General features: G+C 43.2%; 1 protein-coding gene across 3 annotated transcripts in view; it reads left to right on the top strand.

Moving 5' to 3' along the window:
• Window positions 1–24,455, top strand: part of LOC136625814 (choline/ethanolaminephosphotransferase 1) — a 349,399-nt gene that overhangs the window by 156,351 nt on the left and 168,593 nt on the right. For all 3 annotated transcript variants that reach the window (XM_066600334.1, XM_066600333.1, XM_066600335.1), the window contains exon 4: window positions 22,285–22,426. In XM_066600334.1, the coding sequence (XP_066456431.1) occupies window positions 22,285–22,426 (142 nt within the window). The remainder of the gene's footprint in view (window positions 1–22,284; window positions 22,427–24,455) is intronic.

Here is a 24,455-nt window from a genome sequence, read left to right as displayed (position 1 = left end):
TCGCCAAAATAAAAAAAAAATCTGTCCCTGAAATCTATTGGAGAGGAACCAAGTTATTCCATTAATTTTGCATATCATTTGAAGAAACTATATTCCTAAAGATACATTAGATAAACCTATTCATTCTTTTCCTTGGCACCTTGGACAGAACTTTTGCCAACCCTCCATACCCCCACAATATTACCCGCATAGTTATTTTTTCAGATATATGTTGCTTGTGCCCGGCTGCTTATGCCATGGGAGCCAATATTGTCTGTTGCTTTGATCTATTCAACCCTGGTTCCTTTTTTTTCCCCTTTCTATTGTACTTATTGACACTTTATGCCTATTATTATATTATTTTTAAATTTTGCACAATTTTTGCACTAATTTCTGTAATTTGTGCACTCACGCTATTTTTTTAAATGTACACTCTCTCTTTGAGTGTGTACTGTTGTTCCCATATTCTGATGTGTACCGAGGTTTTTTTTTTGTTTTGTTTTTTTAGACCCGGACTGTTACCTCTTTGTTTTTCTGTTCTAAATATTTCAAAATAATTTCATTGAAGAAATATTTATTTTAAAAAAAGTGTAACATTTATTGAACTGAATTAAAATCTTAAGGCTGGGTTCACACGGGGCAGAATTGCCGCCGAATTGCCCCACAGAAATTCCGCATGCATTTTTAAGCCCAAAACTAAGGGGCAAAGTGGATGAGCAAAATTCTCATTCACACACTGCAGACAAGCCGCACAGAAACTGACATGCAGCATTGATTTAAATCTGTGACATGTCAATTGTATTGCTGTTTTCGCTGCGGGCTATCGTCTCTCTATTGGAAGCGATTTCTGCATTGGAATGCAGTTGGAAAAGTTGCTTCAAACCCATTCCAAATGTCATGGGTTTTGAAGCAGCCTTTCCGCTGCAGAAATCTTGCAGACTTTCCGTGCAGTCCCACTCTAAACATTCTGCGAGATTTCCATCACGTGGGAACCTAGCCTAAGGGGCATAGGAATTATATATACAAACGTTTACCTAGCAAATCTGGGGTCGCTGAGCCACCTGTAATATATATCATTCAATGCTGCTGCAAGATGCTGTATTGTATACTGTGATTTATAGAGCTTTCCTAAATAGATAGCTATATAAGATATCTAGCAGGTCACTAGATGTTATCAGCCCAGCGAATGGCAGTTTGATATTTACCAGCATGCTCAGTGTATCCCTTCTAGGACTTGAAGATAGAAAGGGGGCTTTTCATTGGCATCCCAGTCCTTTAACCCCTTAGTGACCAAGCCTGTTTGCGCCTTAATGACGAGGCCAAATTTTGCAAATCTGACATGTGTCACTTTAACATGGAAAAACACCAGAAAGGTTTTGCATATCCAAGCAATTCTGACATTGTTTTTTCGCCACATGTACTTGATTTAGGCGGAAAAAATAGACCGATAGAATTTGTGTTTATTTATTAAAAGCGCCAAAATTGGGAAAATTTTGAAAAAAATCGTCATTTTTTCACATTTCCAACTGCAATATCTTAAATATGTGCAAACATAATATAGAAATTTTTGCTAAGATTTATATTTCCACCCGTTTACTTTATTTTGGGCGCACATTGGAAAAACTTTCGTGTTTTTTTTTAACCATTTAGGAGACGTACAAATTTAACATTACTTTTTAGCATTTTGAGGAACACTTTGTTTTCCTACACCAAGCCAAGATTGGAAAGGTTCATGAGTGTCAGAATAATAGATACCCCCACAAATGACCCCATTTTAAAAACCACACCCCTTAGTGTATTCACTGAGGGGTGTCATGAGTATTTTGACCCCACAGTTTTTTTTCAGGAATTGATTCAATTTAGAGGAGAAAAAGTAAAATTTCATATTTTTGCAAATCTATCATTTTAAAGACATATATTTTTTTTCCTATAGTTTACATTAAAACGAGGATTTACACCCCAAAATGGATACCCCTATTTCTCCCGTGTTCAGAAATATACCTATTGTGGCCCTAATGTTATATCTGAGTCCACAACGGGGCCCAAAATGAAAGGAGTAGTCAGTGTCTTTCAAAACAGAAATTTTGCTTGAAGTCCTTTTAGACCCCATAGCACACATGTAGAGTTCTTGAGCGCCCAAAACCATAGAAAACCCCCACAAATGACCCCATTTTGAAAACTAGATCCCTTAAGGAATTTATCTAGGGGTGTACTGCATATTTTGACCCCAAAATTTTTGAATGAATTCAAGCCAAGCAGAAGGAAAAAATTGTGATTTTCGTTTTTTTGGCAATTCCGTCATTTTAAAAACAGCTTTTTTTGTACAGCACACATATGAATGAAGACGTGCACCCAAAAATGGATAGCCCTGTTTGTCCCGTGTTCAGAGACATACCTATTGTGGCCCTAATCTTATGTCTGGATGCACTACAGGGCCCAAAATGAAAGGAGTAGTCAGTGGCTTTCAGAACATAGATTTTGCTTGAAGTCCTTTTAAGCCCCATTGCCCACTTGTAGAGTTCTTGAGCGCCCAAAACCATATAGAACCCCCACAAATGACCCCATTTTGAAAACTAGACTCCTTAACTAATTTATCTAGGGGTGTACTGCATATTTTGACCCCCCAGTTTTTGAATAAATTCAAGCAAAGCAAAAGGAAAAAATTAGGATTTTCGTTTTTTTGGCAATTCTGTAATTTTAAAAACAGCTTTTTTTATACAGCACACATATGAAGGAAGACTTGCACCCCAAAATGGATATCCCTATTTGTGCTGTTTTCAGAAATATACCCATTGTGGCCCTAATCTTATGTCCGCATGCACAACAGGGCCCAAAATGAAAGGAGTAGTCGGTGGCTTTCAGAACTGAAATTTTCCTTGAAGGCGTTTTTGCTTGAAGGCCTTTTAGGCCCCATTGCCCACTTGTAGAGTTCTTGAGCACCCAAAACCATAGAGAACCCCCCAAAATTACCCCATTTTGAAAACTAGACCCCTTAACGAATTTATCTAGGGGTGTACTGTGTATTTTAACCCTACAATTTTTGAATAGATCTAAGCGAAGCAGTAAGAAAAAAATTACGATTTTCATTTTTTGGGCTATTGCGTCAATTTAAAAATGGGTTTTTTTGTACAGCACACACATAACTGAAGACTTTTACCCCAAAATGGATACCCCGGTTTGTCCCGTGTTCAGAAACATACCCATTGTGGCCCTAATAGACTTACAGGACACATGGCTAGGCCTACAATGAAAGGAATACCCGTTGGATTTCAGGGTACAACTGAATAAATTCCAGGCCCCATTGCCCACTTATAGAGCCATTGAGCTGCCAAAACTATAAAGAACCCCCTCAAATGACCCTATTTTGAAAACTAGACCCCTTAACAAATTCATCCAGGGGTGTACTGCGTATTTTGACCCCACAGTATTTGAATGAATCTAAGCAAAGCAGAAGGAAAAAGTTACGCTTTTCAATTTTTTTGGCAATTTTTTAAATTTAAAAACCGTTTTTTAGTACAGTGTACATAGGAATGAAGATATTCACCCCCAAATGGATACCCCCGCTTGTCCCGAGTTCAGAAACATACCCATGGTGGCCCTCATCTACTTACAGGACCCATGGCAAGGCCTATAAAGGAGGGAACACCCGTTGTATTTCAGGGCACAACTGAATAAATCCCAGGCTCCATTGCTTATTTGTACGGAATAAAAATTGACTCCCTAAAAATTCTCCTCCCCCGCGCCCTTTTTGGCGTTCGCAAATCTTAGATAAAAGTAGTAATGTGAACTGTGTGGTATTTCCGAAGACAGGGGTAATTACGGAGGCTGGTTGGGATGGGCCCATGGGGCAATAAAACCGTGTATCCCCCCTCCTCTCATGCTTTTTGGGGGTATTTCGTGACCTTAGTGGCAGGGACGGGGTGTGAAAAGTGGCGTTCCGTGAGTCTCCGTAAGCTTGATGAGGTGCGGCGGTCTCGCACAGAAGACGCTCAACAAGCTGCTCCTGGAACTGCATGAAGGCAAGCATTCCCGGGGCTTCTTGTAAAATACGTATTACAGGTAGCGGTCTGAATAACGCCGGGCTCACGCAGCCGTAGGCGGAATCTGCTTGCGGAAGCCCGCAGCGGATCCCATCTGTGAGCCCGGCTGTGACCCCGCGTAACTGCGTACTTACACGGGCGGTCATGCGCAGTACACCTTTTTTTTGTTTGTATTTCCCGCACCGTCGCTTAGCGATGACGCGGGTACCCGCAGCCCGTACACAACGTAGTTGCGTATGGGCAGCGGGTATATCCGCGACCATGGAGCACAATGGGCTCTATGTTGCGGATATCCGCGGTAAAATAGAACCTGCTGCGTTCTGTTTTTTGCGAGTGGATTACACAATTCCAACCCGTTAATGTGAGCGGAATTGTGTAATCCAATCCGTAATTCCTATGCAGTCATGTGAGACCGACCTATGTTAGAGCGCTACTTTTTTATTACGTGACCAGGGACCGCTCAACGAGGCCACCAGCAAGGAGATTTTAGGTTTCCTGTGCTCCCCGACTCCTGCGCATGTGTCCGGTATTTTGCCGGTGGTCACATGTGCAGAATCCGGGTAAGTTCATGGATGAGGATCGCGTCGGGGTGCAAATACGGAGGCCTCCGGTAAAAAGTTTCATCTCCTCTCACCGATCGCATCGGTGAGGGGAGATGAAACTTTAATTTTTTTTTTAAACTTTTACGTGATCGCCATTATCCATTGTATAACGGCGAACACGTGATCAGGAACCGCTCACCGCGGCCCCCCGTGAAATCTCCAGGCTCTTGGCTCAGTTTTGTAGCCAGGAGCAGGGAGAATTTAAATTATCCTGGCAATCCACAGCTTTTGCACATGCGTTCGCCATTTTGGCGATGGGCGTGTGCGCAGAAGCTGGGGTAAGGTCCGCGGATAAATCTGGGGGCCTTATGTACGTACTTTCATCCTCCCTTACGGATATGATCCGTGAGGGGAGAGGAAACGTACGCTTTTTTAAACTTTTTTTAAACTTTTTAAAAACTTTTTTTTAACTTTTTTTTAAAAACTTTTTTACACTTTTTTTAAACTTTACATGAGCCATTGGATGACAGTGATCATGTCCCCAGTGACATCCCTTTGCTCTTGGCTACACATGGCAGCCAGGAGCAGAGGGATTTTGAATTTCCCGGGGCTCGAGCCCCTCTGTGCACGCGCCCGATGTCAACACCGGCGGACCTGAGGTGAGTATTTTCACCTCTCCTCATGGATCCGATCCATGAGGGGAGGTGAAACTTGCATTTTTTTTTTACTTTTTCACGATCGCCGCTATCCATTGGATAGCGGCGATCGCGGGCTACCTTCAGGAGTCGGGAGCCAGGAGATTTTGAATTTGCCGGGGGCTCCCGGGCTTCTGCGCGTGCGCGTGACGTCATCGTCCGGCGCGCATGCGCAGAAGAGCGGCGGCGGGTCCGGGAGGACCAGATCTCTGGGGGACACCGCCGACAAGCCAGGAGAGAATTTTCAGCTGCCTTGATGGATCCAATCTATCAGGGCAGCTGAAACTTTAACTTTTTGGGCACTTTTATTTACTTTTTTGCGATCGGCGCTATCCATTGGATAGCGCCAATCGCAATGCCGGGGGGGGGGGGGGTCCCGCAACCCGGGATGACAGCTCCATGCTGTTGGCTACCTGCGGGCACCAACAGCATGGAGCTGTCACGTCCAGAGCCCACGGGGCTTTATTCTCTGTAGGACGCATGTTTTTACGTCCTCAGAGAATAAAGCCCACTTGGGCAGGACGTAAAAACACTATGGGCTGTTCGTTAAGGGGTTAACCACGCATGCTCTCATTTGATGTCCCCATTATTGGACAGGGTCTCCTCTATCTGCACCACTTCAACTGCTCCACATATCCCTATCACTACAAACTGCAAAGCACTACAGGTCCATTTGGCACCGATACACAGAGGCGCTATCCAGATCATCACACATTTGCTCTGCCTTCTAGGAATTTAAGATTTTTTCACTTCATTTTGTGGCACATGCTCAGTACACAAAAGCTCATATTTAAGCTGATTTGCCCAGGACAGCAATTCAGCAAAATGTCATGATACCCCCTGTACTTTAAACTTTTAACATACCCTGTTTCCCTGAAAATAAGACATAGCATGATTTTCCAGAATTTTTGAGGATGCAAAATGATTTTTCAGGCTTTTTGAGGATGCTTGAAATATAAGCCCTACTCCAAAATTAAGCCCTGCTAACAGTTTATTAAAAAAAAGTCAATTCGAATAGTGTCCAGGCAGCTATATATGTAAAAAAGTTAAATCTTTTTGAACAAAAATCAATATAAGACACTGTCTTATTTTCAGGGAAGCACGGTATTTAAAGGTTTCAATAATTTTCCCTTCATTCCTGCAGGCTATACAAATTAAATAAGCACACGTTTATTCAAAACGTAGTGCCTATGTGATGGCCAATTTGATAACTTGCAAAAGTGCAAATCACTTCAGTTACACTATGTAAAATGACATGCTGAAAAACTCCTGACCCCTAGGAGTCTTCCTTCCTTTTCATTTGTGGTCAACTGGCTGTTGTCAAGTAAAGTCTGTCTCTAGTGACAAATATACCAAGATGGATAGCAAGATATAATGCTGGTTGTTGTCTTACACTGCCCATAGAAGTCAATGGTGAGTTGAGGAGGAGGCAACTATGGAGAGAGAAATGGGGAGACTAAGATGTACAGCTGAACCTAACAGTGTTTTCTGTGTCAAAGCTACGGAAATCACACTTATACTGCTCAATACTGCCGTGTAATGCCCTCCATGATGCAGTTATTTCTCTGTGTGTGCTGCAGGGAGTTAGGGAGCAGAATCTGCTGTTTTGTCCTTTGTACAGTCAAAACTTCATAGCAGCTAGTCTCCACTCATTCATTTAACCCCTTAACGACTGCCCCATCGGGAAACTACGTCCTCAGAAAGTGGGCTTTAATCCTAGAGGACGTAGTTTTATGCATCCTCTTTGGATTAATGCCCACTTGCCTGAGGACGTGACAGCTCCATGCTGTCGGTGCCCGCAGGTAGCCGACAGCATGGAGCTGTCATCCCAGGATGCGGGCAGTCCCCCCCCCCGGCATTGCGATCGGCGCTATGCAATGGATAGCGCCTATCGCAAAAAAGTAAAGAAAAGTGCATAAAATGACAGATATTCAGCTGCTCTGATGGATCGGATCCACCAGGGCAGCTGAAAATACTCACGCAGCTTGTCGGCGGTGTCCCCCGGAGATCTGCTCCTCCCGGACCCGCCGGCGGCCTTCTGCGCATGCGCGCCAGACGATGACGGCACGCGCAGAAGCCCGGGAGCCCCCAGCAAGTTTAAAATCTCCTTGCTCCCGAAGGCAGCCGGGAGCCGGGACGTGTTACCGGGGATAGCGGCGATCGCGAAAAAGTTTTAAAAAGTTTTTAAAAAGTGCCCGTTTCACCTCCCCTCATGGATCGGATCCATGAGGGGAGGTGAAAATACTAACCCCCGGTTAGCGGTGGCCCGATGTTCCGGGACCCGAAGTCCCCCTCTGCGCATGTGCGCCCGATGATTGACATCGGGCGCGTGCGCAGAGGGGCTCGAGCCCCGGGAAATTTAAAATCCCTCTGTTCCTGGCTGCCATGTGTAGTCAGGAGCAGAGAGATGTCACCAGGGACATGATCACTGTCATCCAATGGATGACAATGATCATGTATAGTAAAAAAAAGTGTAAAAAAGTTTTCAAAAAGTGTAAAAAGTAAAAAAAAAAAAAAAAGTTTAAAAAAGTTTTAAAAAAGTTTAAAAATCTTACGTCTCATCACCCCCCACGGATCATATCCGTGAGGGAGGATGAAATTACGTACCTAAGGCCTACGGATTTATCCGCGGACCTTACCCCAGCTTCTGCGCACGCGCCCGTCGCCAAAGTGGCGGACACATGCGCAAAAGCTGTGGATTGCCAGCGTAATTTAAAATCTCCCTGCTCCTGGCTACAAAATTTAGCCGAAAGCCTGGAGATTTCACGGAGAGCCGGTGAGCGGTTCCTGGTCACGTGTTCGCCGTCATCCAATGGATAATGGTGATCACGTAAAAGTTAAAAAAAAGGTGAAGGTTCATCTTCCCTCACTGATGTGATCGGTGAGGGGAGATGAAACTTTTTAACGGAGGCCTGCGTATTTGCACCCCGACGCAATCCTCATCCGTGAACTTTCCCGGATTCTGCGCATGCGACCGACAGCAAAATAAAGGACGCATGCGCAGGAGTCGGGGAGCCCAGGAAATTTAAAATCTCCTTACTCCCAGTGACCAACGGTCGCCGAGAGCCTGGAGCAGTGACAGGTGGCCTCGTTGAGCGGTCGCCGGTCACGTGATAAAAAGGTAGCGATCTACCTTTGGCCGATCTCACATGACCGGATAGGTATTACAGATTCCGCATGCGTCTGATCCGCGGTTATATGCAGATCAATCACATTGGATTACACAATTCCGCTCACATTAGCTGGTTGGAATTGCATAATCCACTCGCAGAAAAGAGAACACAGCAGGTTCTATTTTACCGCGGATATCCGAACATTGAGCCCATTGTGCTCCGTGGTCGCGGATATACCCGCAGCCCATACGCAACTACGTTGTATACGGGCTGCGGGTACCCGCGTCATCGCTAAGCGACGGTGCGGGAAATACAAACAAAAAAAAGGTTCTGCGCATGACCGCCTGTGTAAGTACGCAGTTATGCGCAGTACATTACGCGGCCGTACGCAGGGTCACAGCCGGGCTCACAGCTGGGATCCGCTGCGGGCCTCCACAAGTGGATTCCACCCACGGCCGTGTGAGCCCGGCGTTATTCAGACCGCTACCTGTGATACTTATTTTACAAGAAGCCCCGGGAACGCTCGCCTTCATGCAGTTCCAGGAGCAGCTTGTTGAGCGTCTTCTGTGCGAGACCGCCGCACCTCAGCAAGCTTACGGAGACTCACGGAACCCCACTTTTTACACCCCATACCCGCTACTGAGGTCAAGAAATGACCCCCAAAAAGCATGAGAGGAGGGGGGATACCCAGTTTTATTGCCCCATGTACCCATCCCAACCAGCCTCCGTAATTACCCCTGTCTTCGGAAATACTACACAGTTCACATTATTACTTTTATCTAAGATTTGGGGAACACAGAAAAGGGCGCGGAGTGTGTGTGGGGGCGGATTTTTAGGGAGTCAATTTTTATTCCGTACAAATGGGCAATGGGGCCTGGAATTCAGTCAGTTGTGCCCTGAAATCCAACGGGTGTTCCCTCCATTATAGGCCTAACCATGTGTCCTATAAGTAGATTAGGGCCACAATGGGTATGTGTCTGAACACGGGACAAAAGGGGGTATCCATTTTGGGGTGAACGTCTTCATTCCTATGTACACTGTACAAAAAAAACAGTTTTTAAATTGACAAAATTGCCAAAAAAATGAAAATTATAATTTTTTCCTTCTGCTTTGCTTAGATTCATTCAAATACTGTGGGGTAAAAATATGCAGTACACCCCTAGATGAATTCATTAAGGGGTCTAGTTTTTAAAATGGGGTCATTTGTGGGGTTCTTTATCGTTTTAGATGCTTAATGGCTCTATAAGTGGGCAATGGGGCCTGGAGATTATTCCGTTGTGCCCTGAAATCCAATGGGTGCTCCTTCCATTATAGGCCTAGCCATGTGTCCTTTAAGTAGATTAGGGCCACAAGGGGTATGGTTCTGAACACAGGACAAAAAGGGGTATCCACTTTGGGGTGAAAGTCTTCATTCCTATGTGTGCTGTACAAAAAAAAACTGTTTTTAAATTGATACAACTGCCAAAAAAATGAAAATTGTAATTTTTTTCCTACTGCTTTGCTTAGGTTTATTCAAAAATTGTAGGGTAAAAATACACAGTACACCCCTAGATAAATTCGTTAAGGGGTCTAGTTTTCAAAATGGGGTCACTTGTGGGGGTTCTCTTTGGTTTTGGCCGCTCAAGAGGTCTTCAAATGTGCTATGGGGCCTAAAACGCCTTCAAGGAAAATTTCAGTTCTGAAAGCCACCGACTACTCCTTACATTTTGGGCCCCGTTGTGCATCCAGACAAAAGATTAGGGCCACAATGGGTATGTCTCTGAACACGGGAGAAACAGGGGTATCCATTTTGGGGTGCAAGTCTTCATTCATGTGTGTGCTGTACAAAAAAAGCAGTTTTTAAAATGACAGAATTGGCAAAAAAACGAAAATCACATTTTTTCCCCTTTGCTTTGCTTGAATTCATTCAAAAACTGTAGGGGCAAAATGGTCAGTACACCCCTAGATAAATTCGTTAAGGGGTTTAGTTTTCAAAATGGGGTCACTTGTGGGGGTTCTCTTTGGTTTTGGCCGCTCAAGAGCTCTACAAAAGTACTATGGGGCCTAAAACGCCTTCAAGGAAAATTTCAGTTCTGAAAACCACCGACTACTCCTTTCATTTTGGGCCCCGTTGTGCATGCAGACATAAGATTAGGGCCACAATGGGTATGTCTCTGAACACGGGAGAAACAGGGGTATCCATTTTGGGGTGCAAGGCTTCATTCATGTGTGTGCTGTACAAAAAAAACTGTTTTTAAAATGACAGAATTGACAAAAAAACAAAAATCACAATTTTTTCCTTTTGCTTTGCTAGAATTCATTCAAAAAATGTGGGGTCAAAATAGGCAGTACACTCCTAGATAAATTTGTTAAGGGGTCTAGTTTTCAAAATGGGATCATTTGTGGGGGTTCTCTATGGTTTTGGCCGCTCAAGAGCTCTACAAAAGTGCCATGGGGCCTAAAACGCCTTCAAGCAAAATTTCAGTTCTGAAAGACAACGACTACTCCTTTCATTTTGGGCCCTGTTGTGCATCCAGACATAAGATTAGGGCCACAATGGGTATGTTTCTGAACACGGGAGAAACGGGGATATCCATTTTGGAGTGTAAATCCTCATTTTCATTGGCACTATAGGAAAAAAATATATCTTTAAAATGACATATTTGCAAAAATATGAAATTTTATTTTTTCTCCTCTAAATTTAATTAATTCCTGAAAAAAAACGGTGGGGTCAAAATACTCATGACACCCCTCAGTGGATACACTAAGGGGTGTAGTTTTTTAAAATGGGGTCATTTGGGGGGGTATCTATTATTCTGACACTCATGAGCCTTTGCAAACTGGGCTTGGTGCAGGAAAACAAAGTGTTCCTCAAAATGCGGAAAAGTAATGTTAAATTTGTACGTCATCTAAATGGTTAAAAAAACACAAGTTTTTCAAATGTGCATTCAGAATAAAGTAAACAGATGGAAATATATATCTTATCAAAAATTTGTACCGTATGTTAGGACATATTTGAGATATTACAGTTGAAAATGTGAAAAGACAATTTTTTCAATGTTTTCCCAATTTTGGCGCTTTTAATAAATATACACAAATTATATCAGTCTCTTTTTACAACCAAAATGAAATACAACATGTGGCGAAAAAACAATGTCAGAATGACTTGGATATGTAAAGCCTTTACGGAGTTATGCTACGTTGAACGATGCATGTCAGATTTCCAAAATTTGGCTCCGTCACTAAGGCGCAAACAGGCTTCGTCACTAAGGGGTTAAGAAGAAATGAGAATTAGAGCATGCAGAGCGGAAAGCTGCTGGATAAAAGTCATATAATCAGAAATACATGTACATACATGACAGTTTATTCTTTAGTCACCTGAAAGTTTGGCACGCTTACAATCCCTCTTGTCTGTCAAGGTTTGTGCATGAGACCTTCCATCATTTTTATAGTCCATCTTATCAGTTCTCTTTTATCAGTGTCTTTCTGCAGGTGACGTCTACAGAAGTAAAGACTGTATTACATGTGTGGTCACACCTGAACTCTCTACATTGTAGCATCTTTCTATTCTTTATACCTCTAGTTATGCAGCAGAGTTATCAACTTCCCTTTCCCGCTACTTTACTGCACTGTCAGAAATCAGACCCCTAATTCTGCTCTTCTGAAGTTTTAGGTAACACTTAATTCACAATACAATACTCAGTCCGAGAATTCCTTCTCCTCAAGTGTATTATTTTACATTTGGAAACATTGAATGTGGTTTCCATCGTTTTAGTCATTTTTCAAGTAAAGCTAAATAATTTTTCATGTTACAGATAATCATTAGGAGTATCAATTCTAATTACACACTTTTGTGTTATCGGCAGACGGATTTCTGGTTTAATATTCCCAATTATTGATGACTTGGTATAGGGTCATTTTGAATTGAAGGAATGCTGTGTGGGGGGGTCTTCAACGGAGACCAGTGCGGATGTTGCCTGAGTCCAAATTCAAAGGAAAGCTATAGCACGTGCTCGAGGAGAACCAGAAGAAGCCACTATACACACAGCCCAGTGGATCAAATGAGTTCTGCTTTATTAGGAGAAACACACAGCTTATATAGGCCGTTGCCCACGCAGGGTGCAACTTTGAAGAATTACTTAATCAGGTGACTGAAACAGAATATTAGCACATTCCATTCTTGGGAAACCAACGTATCTTAGAAAGGAAACACATCTGCTGTGGTTCGGGTGTATCCAACCACAAACGGTCAGTAAGCCCGCCACAAACGGTCAGTAAGCCCGCCACAAACGGTCAGTAAGCCCGCCACAAACGGTCAGTAAGCCCGCCACAAACGGTCAGTAAGCCCGCCACAAACGGTCAGTAAGCCCGCCACAAACTGTCAGTAAGGAAACTTATCACTACTTAGTTCGTTATCTGGTGCAAGGTCCGGACTAAAATAAGGAACTTCTCATTTTAGGTTACTCAGAAACAAAATTAACCCTTATCAATCCCCCATTTGGACATCAGAGCCACCATTATCTCCTGGTTCTGTCACCCCTTGGATCCGGCTCCAGCCGGATCCCCAGGTAGGAATGGTGCACTCTAGGTCCATCTTGGGTATCAAGACATTTAGATGGGTGCAGAAAATCGGCATTCAGTACATTTAGCTACGCATGAAATTATTACCTTTATTGCAATATATACACATAAGATTATCATTACCACTTGTAATATACTTTGTAGAATTCCCATGATCCAACCTCCTAACCCCGAGAACCAATTGGCAGGGTTAAGAAAGCTAAACCATCCCTGATCTTTATCTTGTTTTATGCTGGCAGCTATTTTCAATATACCTTTTGACATATGATTCTATATCCAAGTTCTATCAGCAACTTCTGAATGTTTTCAATATTTTTCATTTCCATAATATTTTACATATACAACCAGATAATCTAATGTCACATTTATTACACTGTTCCCTATATTTTCATTTGCTATCAACATAAAACCAATCTTGTCAAATCTGGGCTTGAAAAACAAAAAATTCAAAAAAAACCGTTAGATGTTGAATACAAATGTCTCTTCCTGTAAAATTGTTTCTTTTTCTCTTGATCTTCTTTAGATCCTAAACCTATAGGATATCGATGCAGGGAAGCAAGGGGGATTATTATGCCCTCACTGCTTTCCCTGGTTAGCCAAAGAACAGACCCTAAGTAGGAATCTGTCCTCTCCCATTTAATTGGTATCAAACAATATTCTCCATATACAGAAGTATCCACAGCTGACTATAGAGCCCATTTATTCCAAAGTTGCAGATGCCCTCTCTACACCACTTTGTTGCCCAAGGTCTTTAGGGAGGAGCTGTGAGGCTTAGCCCTCCTTTGATGTCATCAGCTGGCGGTCAGCATTCTGCAGAACATCTGAGGTTCACTCCGATAACAGTGTAGCAGCAGTCAGGCACACTTGTCAGTTCTTCAGGCTCAGTTGGATAGTCTCAGCGTATGGACAGATGCAGCATGCACTTAGAGAAGATGAAATTTTAAATCACAATTGCAAAAGTCCAAATGTCCTGGAGGAAATAACTCAGTTCATAAATTTTCTCAGTCCCAAATAAACCTGATGCAGAATAAATCAGTCTATGGCAAATCAAACAAAACAAAATCACAATCTGGGGTCTTGTGTGCTTTTCTTCACCCCTTCATAAAAATAGACGAAATAAAAATCTGTAGGTCAAATTTATCAATAAAACAATCTCTGCCCAGAGGGACCGCAGTAATTTTCTGTTGTAGCAAATGAATATTTCTAATATTCCTAATCTTTCTACATTTCAGCACAAATACCTTCTTCATACAGTAGACATAAAACTCAAGAATTTTACTATGTAAACAGACAATATAATATCAAACATTGCAAATCAATCAAGTTTACAATACAATAATCTTAGATTGATCAATATCATTATCAGTACAGTTACTTATTTTTCACATGTTATCAAACACTGCGAACCAAGTTAAGCAAATTTTATAACACAATATTCCTAGATTTGTCATGATCCTCTTCATTAGTAGTTATGTATTTACCATATCCCATTCCTAGATTTGTAATAACACGTTTCCGTAATTAAGATTGTCATGCAATATACATTCACATAATTTTTCCACAAAACAGAACCCAAATAGATATGCTATTAGTCCAACTCATGTAAATAAATTTGCACATACCCTGTTTCCCCAAAAATAAGACGCATCTTATATTAATTTTTGCTCCCAAATATGCGCTATGTCTTATTTTCAGGGGGTGTCTTATTTCGCCACGGCAAATCCGTCTGTGGCCGCTAATCCCTCAATTGGCCAGCTTTGTGGACGAAATTTCTCAGAAATCTCGTGCACATGGGACAGCAAATCTGTCACGGCAAAGCTGGGAGAAGCTGGTGTGTTGGTGCGGATTCACCGGCCACAGAAACGGAAAAGCATGCAGCCAGGCCGCTTCAAAACAAGCGGCTGAGTGCCGTGGGTTTTGAAGCAGCGCTTTCCCGACGGAAATCTCGCTGTTTATCGCTGTGACCAAACCGCGAGATTTCCGCTGGAAATACGCTCTGTGAGAACCCAGCCTTAAGAATCGCACACAGGTTGCCTGACTCACACACTGAGCCATAAAAAAATAAGGGCTGTAAAGTAACGTACCTGTCTGCAGACAGAAGTTCCTGTACCACTTGTAAGCAGGGATGGTATTGCAGCTTCCTGCCACCAGGGGGAGCTCATCACAGCAGACATGTACAGCAGGAACAGAACGTACAGTATGGACTTTTCCAGCCAGCAAGGGGAGCTCACAACAGCACACTCGTACAGCACAGCAGGGACAGGATAACAGCAGACTGTCTGCAGATCTACCTATACATCTGGAGGTAGGAGACAACGGGGATGGCAGCAGGGGACAGGCCTCTTGACTTGTCTGCACACTTTACTATGCCTTACTATCAGGGGGTGCCTTATATTTGGGACTTCAGCAAATTTTAGGGGGTGTCTTATTTTCAGGGGTGCCTTATTTTCAGGGAAACACAGTAGTAATATCCCAGCACACAGTCACAATTGTGTATCTCACACTCACACTTATTAGGGTCCCAATCAACTCCCGCCTTGGCCACTACAGTATGAACCTTTTTCTTATTCACTCTATCATTTCCCTTGCTCTCCGGTGACTGCCACTGCGTGTGTGCTTTAACCTTTATTATGGCCACCTGTTCTGGCAACACGATGGCCTGCATTAATCTACTTACTGATACACCATTCTTAACGGGCTTGCCTTGTGCCGTGAGAAAGCTCCTGGACCGCCAGATGGGTCCATAATTGTGTGCAGTACCAAAGGCGTTCCTGGAATCAGTTTAGCAGTGGTACCTTCATACAGGCCTCCATTAGAGCATGGAGCTCAGCCTCCTGCGCTGACGTGTGGCGGCAGTGGTTTTTGTACAAGCATCTCATTCAGTGTGACTACTTCAAAACCTGTTACAAACCTTCCTTCGTCATTCAGGTATCTAGATCCATCCACAAACATTTCAAGGTGGGGGTTTAGGAGAGGTTTGTCAGTGACGTGCGAACCCAGCTGTCTCCTGCTCCATGAGCGCTGCACAATCATGCTGGTGTTCTGCGTCAAAGGCCTCCTCATCATCATCAGTCAGAGAATTTGCAAAAAGCTGGTCCCCTGACCTTACTCCCCCATTTGAATCAGTGTCACCTAATGGTAATAAGGTGGCCGGATTCAAGGTGGTGCAACGTTGAAATGAGACATTGAATAAAGAGTGTACTGCAAGTTCCATTTTGATCTGTCTAGCAAGGGACAGATGTCTACGGCTTACCTGTGTTAGGATACCATGTATGTCATGTGAGGTGTAGATCACCATGGTGTGATCTAGGAGAACGTCAGAACTTTTGTCCAGTAGCGCCTGAACTGCTAGAACCGCTCGGACGCATGATGGAGACCCTCTAGCCACCGCGTCAAGATGGGCACTGTAGTATGCTACAGGTCGCTTTTTGTCACCATGCATTTGTGTCAGTACAGCGGTGGAGTGTCCCACCATCTCAGTGACGTACATTTGGGAAGGTTTGTCATAGTCTGGCAGCCCCAGTGCGGGTGCACTGGTTATCTGTACTTTCAGCTGATGGAAGGCTGACTCGGTCTGTGGGGTCAGGGCAAAATGGCCGTGAACCCAAACAGTCGTACAGAGGCTGCATGGTCATGGAGGCAGAGCGTATCCATGGCCAACAGTATGAGACCAGTCCCAAGAAGGTACGCAACTGGGCATGGGAGGTGGGAAGTTGCATGTCACTTACTACCTTCGTGCGTTCCGGCGTCAGGTGTTTGGTACCTGGACCTAGGCAGTGGCCCAGGAACACTACGTGAGATTTGCAGAACTGAAGTTTCTCTTTGCTGGCTTTGCAGCCATTCTACTCTGATGGAGGAAACACAAAGGCTTAGTGATGTATTCAGGTAACTATTTGGGTCAGGAGTACATAAAAGTAAATCATCAACATATTACAAGAGGGCGGTTCCCTCAGGAATTCATGCATCTGGTGAACTGGTTTTGGGCTATTCTGAGCCCCTTGTGGCAGCACTGTCCAACAGTACTGCTTTCCTCTGAAAGTAAATGCAAACAAATACTGACAGTCTAGCTGGCCCTTTATACCCTTTTTCTTAACGAGGAACAAAGGGGGTATTGGCTGGGGAGACACATTCCTTAAGGGCTTTAAGTTGACATAAAGAAAAGACCGTGTCTGCAAATGCATCTTCCTGGGCATGTGCCAGGGGATATTGACGGACCATGGGGGCTTTTTCCCCTTTTTAGGTAAACCATTACCGGTGGGATTGACAGTCTGCCGAGGTCCGTCTGACTGGTAGCCCAAAGGCTCGAAAGAACGACACTAAGAGCTTGTTCCTCTGCGTGCGTAAGAGTGAGGACAGGGAGAGGTGTCACTAGGTCTGCTGCCATCCGAGAGAAGGTCGGATGACTTTCAGACCCGGGGTGTATACAAGCCTCACCAGACGGGTGAAGTTTGATACAACATCCCAAGGGTCCCATCACGTCGGTTCCCAATATGCTTTCAGGACTTTCCAGCACAAGGAAGCGCGTGAGGCATTGCGACCCTTTAGCGTCTTTTCTTTACTGGAAAAAGAAGAGAGGGATGTTTGCTGGAGACCGTATCTCACGCAAATCCCCCATCGGAACCAAGTCTCCCACTTGTTCCCCAATCAGCATTTTTCTTGTGGGAAACTAAAGGGATACTGTTTGACACAGGGGTGCGTATCCTGGCTTCAGATTTACCATCATAGGGGGTATATTCAATTTCCCTATGTCTGTCTTGGAGGTGGCTTACTATTTGTCAGGACCTGTGGAAAGCTGAGTTTCTGCAGTAGCTGTCAAGGCAAATACATGAGCCGGATCCACCAAGAGAGCAGTTAGTTTACAAACCTCTTCTGAAGTGTCACCTGAGGTTTCAACCCGTACCGATCCATCTGGTGAGAATTTGATGGATGCAGATAAGGCTTGTAAGATATCAGTACAAATAACAGAGACATGAATTACAACAAGGCAGAATAATCCACAAACATCTATCCACATTGGAATATTATATTCTTTAAGCAAATTCATTATTAATCTGATCCTGCCTGCAATGTCTCATCAAATTTGAGATGAAAAAAAACTTTTCCTAACTGCCCAAGCTTCTCACCCCCCCCCCTCCTTTGACAAGAGAAGGATGAAACATTACGTACTTTTACATCACCTAGCTCCACCCCTTTGATGCTGGTCGTTTGTATGTCCCTCCTACAGAACATTCTCTCAGAGACAGTACAATACTAACAGCATTTAGCAGTGATACAGACGTCCAACCAATCACAGAACTGACATTTACCCAGAAAGCAAAAATATATATATATCTTAAAATCCCTATATGTTTTCTATTTTTAAGACCGTATAATTCACGTAATTCATTATAAGTTTCTTATTTCATCAGCGTCTGTCTTCCTTTCTATGACACTGAATTTTATCTCTCTATGAAACAGAACAGTAGCTAAGATATTAATAAGCAGCCAGAACATTCAGACTTTAAACAGTATTAATCATTAGTAATTATAAGAGGTATATTTCTCTAAGGATACAAATAGTTAAACACATAGAAAAGAAAACATGCTAAGCGCTTCTAACAGCGCAACATTTTCTGCATTTTTAACCCTTGTATTCTTAAAAGCCCCCACAGATGTGAGTGGGGTATAACTCCTTTACACTTGTATGAAGAAGACTAAGACGTACAACAAAGATTAGTTTACATAACACGAAGACATACAAGACAAACAATAATGGTTATTTGTGGAAACAGGGATGTTGAGATCTCGCATTACCCGTGAACTGAGACAGGATTTCGTAGCCCCAGTGTCTATAAGGAAGGGCACTTCCCCACCTCCTTTGGAAGCTGGCTCAAAGATCTGAATGCCTCTGTCCTTTGCTTCCACAATAGAGATACTGGGGTGAGATTGCCGGGACATCATTGGGACAGATTCGGGCGACGCGGTGCGTCGTCACCGCTGGAAGTGGCGCCCTGATCTGTCTCCTGATCATGAGGTTTCTTGGGACAATGGCAATTCTTGGCCAGGTGGCCTATCTTGCGGCAATTATAACACTTGCGTTTTTCTCTGTTGGGTCTGTCCTGGAGCTGCACCTTCCTCCCATGGTTGCTATAGTATTTAACCACCACTGCAGGATGCTTCTCATCCATAGCAAACCCTACTGCCTTTTTATACAAGTCCCTGGGCTTGGCTTGTCGCCAGTTGGGGGTACATGCCTTTACTTTATCTGCCAATGATGGGCCAATGCCTTGCATGAACGCCTCACACATCATTGGGTAGTACACCTCATTTTTGCAGAGGGTGAGGCCCATGTCCCTAGCCTTCGTTCCCAACCTACCAAAATAACATTCAATAGTTTTATTCTTTTCCCGTCTACACATAGTTAAAGCCGTTTGTCTTCGTAAAGGGTTTTGTTGTCCGCACCTGGGACAATCCCAGTAAGGTTTCCCTTTTTGGGACTTCTTTGGTGGTACTGTGGCGGTACAACTCTGACAGTCAGGAAGAATGTCGGAGCTATCCGCGGTTGGTAGGACCGGGTACATCCTAGCCGGGTTTGGCATCGGGGGTGAGTACACAAGTATGCCGTCATCCCTCAGTGCCCAATCCCATCGTTCTACGTCTACCTTTCTGCTATATCTTATTATGGCTTCTATTCCTTTTTCTAGACCGGTGTCTCTGATGGCCTTCATATGTCTTTTCCCGTACTGTTGCCAGAACTCATAGTTAAAGATTCCCTCCTTTTTAAGTCCCATCTGTTTGTATATTTTATAAGCTTGTCTGCATATGTCTCCCCCTTCCCTTTCCTTGATTATCTCTATGGGAGTCAAATAAGTCTTTGACTGTTCAGACCCCATTTTGATTTATCCCACAGACCTTATTTTTATTTTCTTTTATTTCCTCAACCTTGAAGGTAATTTATTTCCCACTATTCATCACTAAGTATACAGGACCTTATTTCACACAGTATACTAAGGACCCCTGGTACCTGGTCCTGGAATAGTTTTACGGACTCACTACAGCAGTCACTCAGACTACTTAGGGGGGTTTAGGGGAGACCAGACCTCTCCTCTAAGGGAACTTCTGGTGATATTATAACAGATTCAGTAAAAGCAAATTATGGCTAAAATGACACAGACTATCAACGTACAGATTTCAACAACTACTACAGGCAACATGGCATGAAAATATCCCAGTAGTGAGTTCTTCCGTCTAGCACGGTTACTAAGAACACCGTAAAATTACAGGCAGAAGCATCTTATATAACATGCAGTGACTCACCTTCTGTCAACACGGGACTGAAGTCAGGGGAGCCCAGAGCTGGAGTGGCAAGTCAAGGGCTTACCTTACACCGGTGTTTTGTAGATCTGGGGTCCCGTGGCTTCTGGTCCGGCTGGTCGGCAGGTAGGCTCGGCAGGTATCGGCTGCAGATAAGGAGTTAGCTTCTGCCCCACGTTGGGCGCCATGTAAACTGTGGGGGGTCTTCAACGGAGACCAGTGCGGATGTTGCCTGAGTTCAAATTCAAAGGAAAGCTATAGCACGTGCTCGAGGAGAACCAGAAGAAGCCACTATACACACAGCCCAGTGGATCAAATGAGTTCTGCTTTATTAGGAGAAACACACAGCTTATATAGGCCGTTGCCCACGCAGGGTGCAACTTTGAAGAATTACTTAATCAGGTGACTGAAACAGAATATTAGCACATTCCATTCTTGGGAAACCAACGTATCTTAGAAAGGAAACACATCTGCTGTGGTTCGGGTGCATCCAACCACAAACGGTCAGTAAGCCCGCCACAAACTGTCAGTAAGGAAACTTATCACTACTTAGTTCGTTATCTGGTGCAAGGTCCGGACTAAAATAAGGAACTTCTCATGTTAGGTTACTCAGAAACAAAATTAACTCTTATCAGCTGCAATCCAGTAGATGGCGCTGTAGATGTATTTTTCCATCTTGTTCGGCAAACAGACAAACCTTACCAACCAAACCATCACCTATGTTGCTTACAAGCATGGCAACCGGGACCAGATCAGAATTTGCACCCACGCAGCTAGTCTCTGTACTGAATATCACCATTAACAACTGATAACGATCTTTTAGCTGAATGCAAATCCACTCAACTATTTATGCAGGGATTAAGTGCAATTTTCAATAAATTAAATGAACTCTTTATGTAGAACTGTATAAAATTCTTTGCCACCACCTTCATCCTCCGCTTTTGAGACATAGACAAAGAAACCAGTGCATTACTTTGAGGTGATCTGCCCTCAGTAAAGTTTTCCTGATTGAGATTTGCTGGCTTGTTTATTTTGAGCTTGTCAGTTATCCTCTTCAGAAAAGTTTCTGTTTTTCCCTCTACAGATGTGAGTCTGTCAGCAGGACTAGATAAAGGCAGGGGCAAGGAATGAAAAAGTACCTCTATCAAATGATCTCTGGCCATCACAAAAAACACTTGATTTCCGTGGGAGCTGTAAGTGTTGTAGAGGCAGGCAGGCCTTCCCTGTGAAACACGCTCTGAGCTGCTCTGCAGCTCTGATAGATACAGTGTCCAACCAAGAAACTGCCACCAGAAGTTTACTCATCTGACAGCTCTTGGATGTGTTTCACAGAGTGTGATAGAAAAACATCTAACAAGTGCTCAGTATTTGAAGGTTCTGATTCAGGACATTGGAAAAGCATCCTTTCTGGTTACCTCATGAAGTTGGGGAGAGAATAGCAAGTGTGCCCAGTTGTTACAAGGGTAGCTAGTTGAAACAAAACTTGTTTTGAATTGTATTACTTTTTTGGTCCCTGTATAGTTCCATTGGGGTATGTGCACATGGTGCAATCCGACGTGGATTTTTCCATGCAAATTGTGCCTCTAATACAGCATAATTTCATGGCTCAGCAATGCATTTCAGCTGTGGATTTAGCCGTTGAATGGGCAAAATGCACATGCTGAGTTTCCTTCGTGTGTCCGTGCAGATGCGCATTAAGTTACTTGTTGCTTCTTAACACAGATTTGTACAGAATCTTTAGATATTCCACATGCAGATTTTGCCCATTCACAGGGCTACATCCATATGTGAATCCGCTGCAAAAATGTGTGGCTTAACTGCAGATTTCTGCCATGATTTTAGAGGCAGAACCTTACTAAAATATTTGTGCCTAATTCTGTGTGAACATACATACTTCTAAGTATTACTGCTTAGTTCCAAGGTCAGCACTGTTGTGAAATGTTTATCATAATAAAACCCTTTCTGTGAGTAGACAAAATTTAAATGGTACGGTTACATTAGAAAACATGTATTCTTGTAATATATATCAATTACTATATACATATTTATTTTTTTTTAACAGTATTCGTGGTTTTGGGAACGTGCATTGCAGTACAGCTTGGTACACACCCAGACTGGATGTTCTTCTGCTGCTTTGCAGGCATGTTCATGTTCTACTGTGCTCATTGGCAAACATATGTATCTGGAATGCTGCGGTTTGGGATGTAAGTTACTTAAATGGCTGTAGGAATGCACTTAACTATATTAAGTGAATGTTCAATTCAGTTGACAACTATTGTAAAAGATCATTTTAACTCTGTTCTGAAATATGTGTCATAGCAGAATGTTATAGCGCCTTTACATTTAACAACTTTTCATACAACCAACCGTGGTTCAAAAATTTTTTGGTGAGGATCTAATGAGGGCAGTAGTTGCTCCTGGCTTCAAATAGCACCATTATTCTTCAGAAGCTGCTCTCACTTGTGAACTTTGCACATGATACTGGAAATGCTAATAACGCTTCTCCTTTTTAGGGTAAATCAAAATTTTAATGACATACAGTACTGTGTAAATGTTAGGTAGGCGTGGAAAAAATCTTGCATCGTAAGAATGCTATGAAGAATTGAAGTGTATATTGTTTATTTTTGTCAATTAACAAAATGCAAAGTGAAGGAGCAAAAGAGAAATCTGAATAAAATGTTGTGACCTTTCTTTGCCTTTAAAACAGCTTCAGTTCTTCTGGATGCACTTGCACATGGTTTTTGAAGGAACTTGGCAGGGAAGTTATTCCAAACAACTTGGAGAACTTGCCACAGATGTTCTGCAGATGTAGCTTGGTCAAATCATTCTGTTTCCATGTAATCTTAATGATTTGTAGTCGTTATTTTGCTGCAGGATAAATTTGGAGCCACTGAGCAATCTCCCCGATGGTATTGCATGATGAATATGTATCTGTATTTCTCAGCATTAATCCTGACCAAACCCCCTACTCAATTTGCTGAAATGCAGTCCTAACCTTGCAAGGAACCTCCACCATGCCTTAGTGTTGCTATACTATGTTTCATTGGCCAAACACTGCATCTGTGTTCCTCAACGTTGCTTATTTCTTTGAGCTTTTTTTAAAAAAAGGAGCTTGAACAACACATCTGGAACCAGTCTGCTTTGAAATCTTTGCCTGGAACATATCAAACTGATGCAGTATGTTGTTGAACCCCACTGGGTACCACTGATTTCATTGCCTGCTCCAAATTGTAATTGAGTAAGTGTGCACTAAAATAAAGCTGAGGACACAGAGCTGTATCAAAGGCAATATGCTTCTGACTTTATCCAGGACAGGAAGTAACACAACTTTTTACAGACAAAGCATTGCATCAGAAACTGTACAAAAGGGTAATCGTATTTACATCAGAATGGTTACCTGCATAGGTCATTTTGTGTAATAGTAGAGATACATACCCTTGAAGTCATATGAACTCAGGATAGGTTCTAATGTCTAACGATTAACATGAATGTTTGGGTTCAAATAAGTTTTATTATTATTATTATTATTATATATGTAAATACAAAAAGGTTTCAACATATCTTGAATACACATCAAACATTGTGAGTTGAAATGGAATTTTCGGATGACAGGTGCACAAATAGAGGAGAGATAAAGCACAGAGGAGGGAGTAGTGAGTGGAGCCCTTGTTGGGGAGATTTGGCGGATTAAGGACACGTGCCTAGGGTAATCCTTCCATGTGGTTATATGTGTCAACTTTCCGCTCTATGTGGGGTCTGATCTTTTGGATATTGTATGAATTTCCCCACTTTAATTCTCTAACCTCACTTCACTTGAGGTCTGCGACCAGCGTGTATGTCGTTGGCCAAATCTTAATTGTAAGAGTTAAGCCCCTCCTCAAACTTGTAAAGCTTTGACGAAACCTGGAGCAGGTGGAAATGGGGGGGGGGGGGGGGGGGGGAAGGGTGGGGAGGGGTAGTAAGAACACCTGGAGTTCTCGAATTCTGATACCCTTCGTGGGTTCACCCTCGTTGCAGGGTCGGTTCCGTCAGATCTCTGTTTTAGGTACCATCACGGAGAATGCCTTGTTCTACCCATCTTTTGAGTTCAACGCATTCTCTAAACGCGACCCAGGGTAGCCACGTCGAGTTGGATTCCTCCCACGCCTTGGGATTATCAGCTCCCAATTCATCATATCTCATGAGGGTATGGAGCTCCTCCACCCACATTCCCCTAGTAGGCGCAGCTGTGGA

The sequence above is a fragment of the Eleutherodactylus coqui genome, chromosome 4 (genome assembly GCF_035609145.1).
Source record: "Eleutherodactylus coqui strain aEleCoq1 chromosome 4, aEleCoq1.hap1, whole genome shotgun sequence".
In the NCBI taxonomy this organism is placed as follows: Eukaryota; Metazoa; Chordata; class Amphibia; order Anura; family Eleutherodactylidae; genus Eleutherodactylus; species Eleutherodactylus coqui.
The sequence above is the reverse complement of the archived record's forward strand: the minus strand, read 5'-3'. Positions and strand labels throughout refer to the sequence as shown.